This window comes from Primulina tabacum, chromosome 5 (genome assembly GCF_025594145.1).
Source record: "Primulina tabacum isolate GXHZ01 chromosome 5, ASM2559414v2, whole genome shotgun sequence".
NCBI lineage: Eukaryota > Viridiplantae > Streptophyta > Magnoliopsida > Lamiales > Gesneriaceae > Primulina > Primulina tabacum.
The window spans coordinates 25,616,850-25,628,824 of NC_134554.1; the positions used below are offsets into that span (position 1 = coordinate 25,616,850).

Below are 11,975 nucleotides of genomic sequence, written 5' to 3' on the forward strand. Positions count from 1 at the left end.
GAGGCGGGAACGAATTTTTTGAACATGGCGACGGTTGTAAAACCGTCGTCTTTGACCCTAAAAAATGCTCAAAGACAACGTTTTATAAAACCGTTGTCGTTGACTATAAAAGCCGTTGTCTTTTGCACTCAAAAGACAACGGTTTTTATAAAAACCGTTGTTTTTTCTTAAAAAACACATTTTTAACAACGGTTTTCGCTAAAACCGTTGTTAAAAGCTTTTTAACAAAGGTTCTAACAAAAACCGTTGTTAAAAGTGTGTTGTCATTTACCATTTTTCTTTTAGTGATTGATTTCATATTTGAGATAATCTTCAATATTTTTGTACATAATTATTCAAACCTCTTAGAAATTCTCATGCGTGTAGGAAATGGCAGAGAGACCCCATCGTAGCAACCGCAACCCGCGATATGCCAATCGCAACAATGATTGCAACAACAATAACAACGAAGATACACCACCACCAGCAAGAGTTGGCCTTAGCAGAGAAGATTTAATGGCCATAGCAACTATTGTGGCAACAACCCTCCAAGGAATGAGCCATTTAAATACCAACACTAATCAGCCACCACCACCTCCACCACCGAATGGAATCAAACACCATTATGAATCTCTTCGGAGGAATCAAGTCCCAACATTTGATGGCAACCCGGACCCAGAAGTTGGTCAAGGCTGGCTCAAGAATATTGAGACACAGCTCCAATTGCTCGAAGTGCCAAATGAACTAAAAGTGACTGTGGTGACACCATTCCTAGAAGAAAAAGCGGCCAAATGGTGGGAGACAATCTCAGCAAATATGACAGAAGTCGGACCAATCACATGCAAAGGTTTCGAGAAGCATGCTTGAAACAATACTATCCAGCAGAGTTGAGATTAAAATTGTTGAGTGAATTCGAGAATTTTACTAAACCCCGGATATGTCTGTTGTGGAGTACACTTCTAAATTCAGCTCCCTTGGAACCTATGCTCCTGCCATCATGGCAGATGATATCCTGAAGATGCATCGTTTAAAACGTGGTCTGAACAGCCGTATCCAATCAGCTCTGGCAGTTTACCAACCCACAGGTTTTGATGATTTAATTGGAGTAGCCATTAGAGCTGAGACTGATATCAAGCGCCGAGAAGATGAAAATAAAAATAAACGACCTCTCACTGGACAATCTTTTCAAGGTAAACAACCAGTTAAAAGGTCAAACCAATCGCGTGGACCATTCAAGGGAACTCTTTCCAATTCAACTACGACATTCTCAAGCATAAAACCGTGTCCATTATGCAACTACTGACACATTGGAGAATGTCGAAAGAACACTGGTGCTTGCTTCAATTGTGAGAAGATGGGACACCGAATTGCTAATTGTCCTGAACCATTAAAGAAAATGACTAGATCAAACTCTAATGCTACATTCAACAAGCCAAAGGAGAATAAGACCAATGCTCGTATGTTTGCCATAACACAAGAAGAGGCAGATGAGGCAAACGATGTCGTGGCAGGTACCATTATAATCAATAAAATTTCAGCTTATGTGTTGTTTGACTGTGGTGCCACTCATTCATTTATTTCTAAGAGATTCACTAAAAAGTTAGGGCTTATACCAGAGATACTTGTTGAACCTTTTAGAATTGCTACTCCCACCAGTAAAACAATTGAAACACATAAGATACATCGGAACTGCATAGTATATATCAATAAACACACATTCAACGCTGAATTGATTCAAGTCAACATGGTGGAGCTCGACGTTATTCTGGGAATGGATTGGTTATCCAAGAGTCATGCAATAGTAGATTGTCGGCGTAAGATTATCAAACTCCGAACTCCAAGCCAAAAAGAAATCACATACCATGGCAAGGCTAAGAAACGTAAATCCCTCCTTTCTGCATCTCAAACCTGGAAAGCCATGAAGTTTGGAGAAATAGTCTACCTAGCAATGGTAAATGAAGTAAAAGAAGGAGTCGAGCTCTAGATAGAAGATATTCCAGTGGTACAAGAATTTTCGGATGTCTTTCCAGAAGAGTTACCTGGAATGGTCCCGGACCGTGAGATAGAATTCGAGATTAACTTGGTACCAGGTGCTACACCAATATCAAAGGCACCCTATCGAATGGCTCCAGCAGAACTCAATGAGCTAAAAGAACAACTCCAAGAGTTGTTAGACAAGAAACAAATCAGCCCAAGTGTCTCTCCTTGGGAAGCTCCAGTCTTATTTGTAAAGAAAAAAGATGGAAGTATGAGATTGTGTATCTATTATAGAGAACTCAACAATATCACAATCAAAAACAGATATCCTCTTCCAATGGTAGATGATCTTTTCGATCAACTAAAAGGAGCCACAGTATTTTCCAAGCTTGATTTGAGGACAGGATATCATCAACTGAAGGTCAAACCAGAAGACGTTCCAAAGACAGCTTTCAGAACAAGATATGGCCATTATGAGTTTACGGTAATGCCATTTGGATTGACAAATGCTCCAGCAGCTTACATGGATCTCATGAACAGAGTATTAAAGCCATTTCTCGACAAATTTGTGGTGGTAATTATCGATGACATTCTCGTATATTCCCCAAGTGAAGTGGATCACAAAGAACATTTTCACCTGACTCTTCAGATGTTAAGAGAAAAAAAGTTATACGCGAAATTCAAGAAATGCGAATTCTGGCTAAAAAGTGTGACTTTCTTAGGTCATATCATTTCAAAAGAAGGAGTATCTGTGGACCCTAAAAAGGTAGAAGCAATCACTGGCTGGCCGAGACCTAAGACAGTAACTGAAATTCGAAGTTTTCTGGGATTGGCAGGTTACTATCAAAAATTTGTTGAAGGTTTCTCTTCAATAGCTACGCCTCTTACAAAACTCACAAAAGAACTCAAAATTCAACTGGAGTGAGGAGTGTGAAAAGAGCTTCCAAACGCTCAAGGAAAAGCTTGCATCTACACCAGTACTGGTTCTACCCATTGAGGACAAAAGCTTTACCATTTACAGTGACGCATCAAAAGAGGGTTTAGGATGCGTACTCATGCAAGAAGGAAGAGTAATCGCTTATGCATCAAGACAATTGAAGCCGTACGAGAAAAATTATCCTACTCACGACCTCGAGCTAGCTGCGGTAGTTTTTGCCTTAAAAATTTGTAGGCATTTCTTTACGGCGCCAAATGCGAGATCTTCACAGATCATCAAAGTCTCAAGTATTTGTTCACACAAAAAAAATTGAACATGAGGCAGAGAAGATGGATTGAATTGTTAAAAGATTATGATTTAACAATAAGCTATCATCCGGGCAAGGCAAATAAGGTAGCTGATGCTTTGAGTAGGAAAAACATGGGTAAAGTGATCCTAGCTTCATTTTCTGCACAACCATGCCTTCAAGAAACAATCAAGTTAAGACAGAATCAAGATCCTATTTTGACAAAACTTAAAGAACAAGTCAAAGAAAAGAAGTCACAAGATCTTCATATAGACGAGAAGGGAGTTTTGTGGATGAAAGGACGATTGTGTGTACCAAACATCGAGAATCTTCGACAGGAAGTAATGTCTGAAGCACATAAATCAAAATTTTCGGTCCACCCCGGCATTACAAAGATGTACAGAGATTTAAAGAAAATTTCTGGTGGAGCGGATTGAAGAAAAATGTAGCAGAATACATCTCTAGATGCCAGGTCTGTCAACAAGTTAAAGCTGAACATCAACGGCATGGAGAACTTCTTCAACCCTTGGAAATTCCAGAATGGAAATGGGAACATATTTCCATGGATTTTTTAGTAGGTTTACCAAAGTCTAGACAAAGTCATAATGGAATATGGGTAATCGTAGATACACTCAGAAAATCTGCACATTTTCTACCTATCCGCATGAATTATAATCTGGAAAAATTGGCTACCATATACATGGACAATATTGTGCGATTACATGGAGTTCCGACAAAAATTCTGTCTGATAGAGATCCACGATTTGTATCTCGGTTCTGGATAAGTTTTCAACAAGCTATGGGGACTAAGGTTACTCTCAGTACAGCTTCTCACCCTCAAACTGATGGCCAAACAGAGAGAACAATACAAACCCTTGAAGATATGCTACGAGTATGTGCTTTAGAATTCAGTGGTAATTGGAGTGAACATCTACCTTTAATTTATAATTCGCTTACAATAACAGTTATCATAGCAGTATTGGAATGGCTCCATACGAAGCTCTGTACGGCCGAAAATGTCGATCACCTCTATACTGGGATGAGGTAGGAGAGAAATCCATAACTGGACCTGATCTTGTCCAAGAAACCGTGGACAAAGTAACAATCATTAAAACAAGACTCAAAATTGCTCAAGATCGACAGAAAAGTTGGGCTGATCTAAAGAGGAGACCAGTGGAGTTCACAGTTGGAGAAAAAGCTTACGTAAAAATTTCTCCCATGAAAGGAGTTGTTCGATTCAATAAAGCTGGGAAATTACATCCCCAATACATAGGACATTTTGAAATTTTGGAAAGAATCGGAACACTGGCATACAGACTAGCATTACCACCGGATATGTCAAGGATTCATAATGTGTTTCATGTTTCACAATTGAGGAAATTTATCCCGAATCCAAATCATGTTCTTGAAACTGGACCACTTCTGATAGAAAGAAATCTGAATAAAAGCTAAGATATGAAGAAGTTCCAATTAGAATTTTGGACACCAAAGAACAAGTGCTAAGGCGACGCAACATTTCCTATGTCAAGATACAGTGGTCTAATCATACCGAAAGAGAAGCTACTTGGGAACTAAAAGAAAAGATGTTCAAGCAATATCCATGCCTTTTTGAAAATCTAGAAAACTCAAGTTTCAGGGACGAAACTTCCGATAAGGAGGGAGGAATGTAAGAATTATGAATATTATTACTATTATTATGGCTATTGTTATTATTATTATTATTATTAACTATTATGAAGTACAAAACATTGAAAAAACAAGAGTGCAAAACATTGAAAATTAAATGTTCCAAACTTTTGACTAAAATAAATAAAAAATATTAAATTATGCATCAAATTGTGGAAATTGTTTTCAAATTTTGCATATAAATAGATATATTGAGTTTGAGTGAAATCACACCAAAACCTCTCCATTTAGATCAAGCTTGAAGTTTGAAACCATCAACCTTTCTTGAAATGAAATTTAGGAGCAAGAATTCTGTTATATTTCTGGAAATTCATCACATCACTCCCAACATCAGAATCCGATCTCCACCGTTCAATATACACTTTTAAATGTTCTAAACATCATATCCAAATTTCAGCAACATCCAACGGTTCAATTTCTAGTAAACGTATCTGCAAGAATACTGCTCGGAATTCAAGCGAATTTAGCAATCTTACGGATTTTCGGACGTTAACTTCCAGCTTGTTTCTTCCTATAATTTTGGAGCACCTTTCAGTAAGTGGGCTTATGTTTTAAAGTATTTAAGTATGTTTTCGAAAATTCGATCGACATTATATATTCCTTCGATTTGATATATGAATATTTCGTTTCAATAAATTGTTAAGCATGTTTAAATCAATTTCAAGTGCATGTTCCTTTCGTTTCAAAATTATGTTGTCTTCGTTTCATGTTATATTCTAATATATGTTCTTAAACACCAATTTGGTGTATTCTAAGAATTATGTTTAAAGGCACTGTTATGACTCAAGTTAGAAATGGTAAAAAAAAGAATATTTTTCATAAAACATGATAAAATATGACAAGTTTATGGCCCTGATGCGGTGGGTAATAATAGCCGATATATGACCTCACCCCTTAGATGCATTACATATAGGGGACTGATCAGTAACACCATGGATAATAAGATGAAATAACAGTGTAATACGAATAATATATATGTCTATATGCATATGATAAGTTATGTTTGCTCATTGTTAATATCATGTCTTGACTTTTGTTATGAATTATTATTGTGACATGAAATTAATTTAATATTTACATAAATATATATAAGTTATGTCATGTATATCATTTTGTCTAATTATCTTCCCGACGTTGTTGAGACACGAAAAATTTCGAATTGTTATGATCTTTATATGGATATCCTTGTGTTATTATGATCGATCGGCCCCCACTTGCTGAGTATTTCACAAAATACTCACCCTTACACCTCTCACTCCCAGATAAGAATGAAAAACAAGTTGAAGAAGAAAAGCAAATGCATTTCTGGGGATGGTAACAAGGTTTCAGTTGATCAAGACATACTTTGGAATTTGGCTATCTTTTTTTTTTTACGTTGTTCGCTTCCGCACTCGTTTGTTAAGTTGATTACGTTGTAAAGACAATGTATGTTTTATGAAAAAGACCGGTTTGGTTGTACACTGTACTACGAGGCCTGTTGAATTACGATTGAATAATTGTAAAACAACGCCGGATGTCAACTCGTCCCGGTTTCGGGATGTGACAAGGACAATCCACTGCTGAGCAATTGTAAAAGTGGAGAGTAAGAGATGAAGCCAAGGGCCGGAAGTTGTATTCTGAGTTGGATGCTATAGTTCGATATCGAGATCGTTTATGGGTTCCTAGTGACGACTCTTAGAGGGAGCTCATTATGAAGTAAGCTCATGACTCACCATATTTCATTCATCCTGGAAGCACGAAAATATACAAATATCTTCAGATGTTATATTGGTAGTCGGGCATGAAGCATGATATTCTGCGTTTTGTGACCGAGTGTTTGAAATGTCAACAAGTAAAGGCAGAGCATCAAAGGCCAGCGGGAAAGTTTAAGTCACTCCTTATTCCCGAGTGGAAACGAAAGAATATCACTATAGACTTTATTGTGGGATTACCGATGATTATTAAAGGGTTTAATACTATATGGGTGATAGTTGATCGTCTTACGAAAGCAGTACATTTTCTACCTATCAAGACGACATTCACCATGACACAGTATGCAAAGTTATATATTCGAGAGATAGTTCGTCTGCATGGGATTCCTGTATCTATTGTTTCTTACAGAGATCCAAGATTTACGTCATCTTTTTGAAAGAGTCTACATGCAGCGATGTGGACTAAATTATTATTCAGTACAACATTACATCCTCAAACCGATGGTCAGTCAGAGAGAGTTATTCAAATGTTGTAAGACCTACTTCGAGCTTGTGTTATTGATTTTCAAGGAAGTTGAGAACCAAAATTACCGCTAGTGGAGTTCACCTACAATAATAGCTATCAATCATATATCGGGATGGCTCCTTATGAGGCACTTTATGGGAGGAAATGTAGATCACATGTTCATTGGGACGAGGTTGGTGAAATAGAAGAGTTTGGTCTTGACTTGATCATGCAAACAGCAGAGCTAGTAGTCAAAATTCGACACCTAATGAAGACTGCACAAAGCCAACAAAAGAGTTATACCGACAATAGACGAAGAGACCTAGAGTTTGCAGTGGTAGACTACGTATTTGTGAAAATAGCACCTATGAATGGTGTTATGCGATTTGGCAACAAAAGCCAAACTTACTTCAAGATTCATATGGCCATTTGAGATTTTGGAGAGAGTTGGAACAGTAACCTATAGAGTGGCATTGCCGCCGATGCTTTCTGTAGTACACAATGTGTTCCATATCTCGATGCTGCGAAAGTACATGAAGAACCCATGACAAGTGCTAAATCTCTAAACCTCTACAATTGTAGAGCCCAAATTCAGTATACGTAAAACACATGTATCTATTTCAATTGTTAAATTATTTATTTAAGTTTAAATTGATTTTAGAGAAGCGTGATTTATTTAATTTGTATTATTTTTAAATTATTTATGTTTATGTGATGCACGTTAAAATATTCTCTTGAGTTTTATGTTTCAGGCGATTATTCGATGCGTGATCGAGGAAAAGAGACCGGCCACAAGTTTGGCGATTTTAAAATGTGGTATTTTATTTTAAGTTAGGATTGGGACATTTTAAATGATTTATTTAGTTTTTAACATTTTAAAGCCTAATTTGTTTATTTAGTGATTTTAGGATTTTTAAAAATTTTAAAGTTTAGCAAGTGTGCATTTCATTTTAAATTAAGAGATTTTATTTAAAGTTAGAAGGGGTTAGTATTTTAATTAGTTTTTAATTATTAATTGTTAGTATTTTAATTTGTTGTTAATTATTAATTAAGAGATTTTTCCCCCCTAATTAATTAAAACTCACGCACACGCACATTTACACACACCTCACACACGAGACACACACACATATTTCATTTGCTTTGTCTTAAATTTTTTTGAGAGCAAAGTCTAGGGTTCTATGAACCTTCTGCAGCCGCCCATTCCCTTCAAATATTTCAGCAATTCTCATCTCTTTTCTTCAAGAAAATTGTGCCACGTTCAGGTGCCGCAGCGCAGCGCAGCGCCGCCTAGCGCCTTGGTGCTCGTCCATGAAATTTAAGGCAATATTTTATGTCATGTCTTCTATGTTTTGGGAAATGTTCACACATCATTTTAGGATTTGTTTCGGGGGTTGATGTCGTGGTTTGGTACGTTGATTAAACGAGGTCAAGTCCCGAGTGATTTAGAACGTCATAAGTAAAGTGTCGTTTAGGGTGGCGAGCATGAATATTACGTTTAAGTATGAAAATTATTGTGTTAGTATGTGCAGCAGTGGCCCCAAGCGAGACCCCAATGAATCCCTCAATGCCATGTAAGTATGTTCAACGTGCAAAAGAAAATATTTTTATGTTTTTGAGGTATGCTAAATGTCTTGTGACCAATTATGAACGGGTTTGGAAGTCGGTGAACGTGACTGAGGACCTCTCCACCCCGGTAAAGCATGACCGAGTTTAGATCAGGATTGGAAAGAGTTAAAGCATGACCAAGGACCAATCCCCCCGGTAAAGCATGACCGGGGATCTCATGTATGTGCTAGTAGATTTTTCCTGCCAGCCCAGTACTGTGGTTTATTCTGATCAGACACATTTATGTATGGGTCACTTGCTTTGAAACATATCACTACTAAAAATGATTAAGTTATACATGTTCAAGTATGTATGATGCAAGTATGTTTATATAAAGTTTTATGATGATGGCACGTCTGTGTACTGTTTGCTGGGCACCTTGAGCTGCTTCAAACAAAATATTCTCCAAGAGCTGCAATAGCTAGTGTTCTAAGAAAATATACACCGATTAATTAGATCGAGTTTGGTATAAAATCAAGCGAAAAACACTCAAAATAATCCTTCGTTAAGAAACACTGATATATTTTGTATCTTGTGTAACTGAATGACTGGAAATTACTAGGGATCAGTTCTGGCCTACATCAGTTCAGTTACGGACAGAACTGAACTGATCAAATTAGTTAAGAGCAAAAACAAGTAGTTAATGAGAAATAACACAAGATATGTTTATGGATGTTCGGAGACTTAAACTTCTCCTACGTCACCCTTTCTACCACCTCAGGTAGAATCCACTAGAAGACTTTGATTAATTACAACAAGTGTAATAACCCACCCAAATTAGGACTTACCCACTGCCTAACTGAACTCCTAGACTAGAATGAAGGCAGCAGCTTCCAGTCAACACTTGTTTAACATCTGTGTGTCAAAGAATACATACACAAGTTTATTGTCTTTGTGCAAGACTGTATTTGAGTGGTGGTGTCTGTGCGTGTGAGAACTGATCACTAAAAACTACCCTGAAAGTGTTCTCACACACTAAGAGAAATATGCTTCTAATCTAAGCTGATACACGATGAAGTGTTCACTCTGGGCTGATTGCTTCTTGTAAGCTGATATGCAATATGCGTGCCCTTTTTGTGTATCTTCACACACTTGTTGTTTTTCACATACTTCTGATGATGGTCTTGAGCTTGTATATATAGAGGCATTGAGACCGTACTCCAAGACTCATCACATGTGATCTTTGCAGCTTGAATGCGTTCCTTTGTATATGTGTCTTGACTTTTCTGACATGCCTTCATGAATGTCTCGGCTTTTATCTTTGCTGCAACGTCCACTATTGTACCTTTAATCATACAGACGCTTTTGTATCTTTGTGCGTAGCTGGAATCCACTTAGATAAGCTTGTCTTGATCTGCAACTGATTGATTTCTAACTGATGTTCCTAACTGGTCATCTGAACTCTACTTGTACTCTTTTTCTTGCAAATATTTTGGTTGAATAATTTATCCTTATTGTATTTTGAATTATTACTATCTATGTTTTTCCGCAAATTTTAAAATAGTTAAAAACTACGGTACATTACAGTTGGTATCAGTGCGGTGTTCTTGTAAAGGGTTATGCCTACTGCCAGTTGCGAGAAGCTCACGAAGTCACACCTCAAGTCAGTAAGTTTAAAGTTTAAATTCTTTTATGTAATAAGCATCAAGTCACGATTTCAGCATATACATGTTTTAAGTTCAAATTACGTCCATCTTATGATATTAACATTATGTTCATGCATGTTGGGTTTACATGTTGGGTATATATATTGGAACAGTATTCCTTCCAGAGGTAGGATTTTGCGTGGAGCAGGCGATGAGGATAGAGAGCCTCACGATGGGGAGAGGGCCATTCCTCATCGTCCACCCCAGATATGCAGGCTCAGATGCTTGCATCGATGACTCAGTTCTTCGCACAGTTGGCGGGGAACCAGACTGCAGTAGACACAGGGGCGAGGCCCAGACCAGAGGCAGTCTACGAGAGGTTTAGGAGGGTGGATCCGAAGGAGTTCTTGGGAACTACTGACCCGATGATAGCTGAATGATTGATTAAGTTCATCGAGATAATTTTTGCATTCATGGAACTACATGAAGCAGACCGGGTTAGGTGTGACACATTCTTTCTGACAGAAGACGCCATTTTGTGGTGGGAGAGTGCATCTGTGTCAGTGAACCTCAAACACTGACTTGGGATGGCTTTAAGGAGGTCTTCTACTCCAACTACTTCACTGAAGATGTACGCTCCCGCCTGACCAGGGGGTTCATGAAACTGCGACAGGGAGATAGCAGTGTGGCAGAGTTTGTCATGAAGTTCGAAAGGGGGTGTCACTTTTTGTCCCTGATTGCAAATGATGCCCGGGAGAAGCTGAGGCATTTTATTGATGGGTTGCGGCCGATCTTGCGCCATGATGTGAGAGTTGCTGATCCTACTACCTATATCGTTGCTGTGTATAGATCCTTGGAGCCAGAACAGGACCAAAGGGACATCGAGAGTGATAGACATGGCAAGAGGCCCTATAAGGCACCTCAGCAGCAACAACAACAGCTACCTCAGTTTAAGAGGCCATTTCAGGGACCACCGAAAGGCAATGATCATATCCCTCAACAGAAGGCTCCTCGGAGGCTAGGAGATCATTCGGTGTGCCCGAAGTGCAACCGCCAGCATCCGGGACAATGTTTATGGGGATCGTCCAGATGCTTCAAATGCAGAGCCAGCGATCATAGTGCTGAAGGCCTGCCCACAATGGAGGCAGCCGACTCAGGGGAGAGTGTTTGCCATGCAGGCAGAGGAGGCGAACCCAGAAACGACCCTGTTGACCGGTAAATTATTTAATTCAGCACCGTATTAATTTTCTATGCATGTTTCAAATTTTATTTGGGATTATTAGTGTGCTAATTAGTATTTTTGGTGATTTGTTTAGAGATTTTCTTCTATGCAAGAGGTTAAGATTAGAAATTTTGGGAATATAAGTTTTGTGTGTTACGCTAGCGTCTCTCAGGAAATATTTTCATAAAGAGAGTTACCACAAAGGCCTTGATAGATTTCGGGGCCACCCACTTTTTTATTTCCGAGACGTTCGCTAATCATCTTGACGTCAAGTCTATTGGACTCGACGTGAGCTATTCAGTGACAGTCCCATCAGGGGGAGAGCTATCAGCTACTAGCGTGGTCATAGACATCGATCTTGAATTGCAGGGCCACCTAGTGTATGCCGACCTGATTGTGTTTCCGATGCTAGAATTTGATATAATCTTGGGAGTGGACCGGCTGGCGAAGAACATAGTTCTTACTGACTTTCAGAAAAGGTCAGTGTTAGTAAGATCA

At 38.4% G+C, this 11,975-nt stretch overlaps 1 protein-coding gene across 1 annotated transcript; it reads left to right on the forward strand.

Annotated features, from left to right (window-relative positions):
• Positions 1-1,333: 1,333 nt before the first annotated feature.
• Positions 1,334-1,963, forward strand: LOC142544294 (uncharacterized). Its single transcript, XM_075651355.1, has one exon. The coding sequence runs from the start codon at positions 1,334-1,336 to the stop codon at positions 1,961-1,963; it is 630 nt and encodes a 209-aa protein (XP_075507470.1).
• Positions 1,964-11,975: the final 10,012 nt, after the last annotated feature.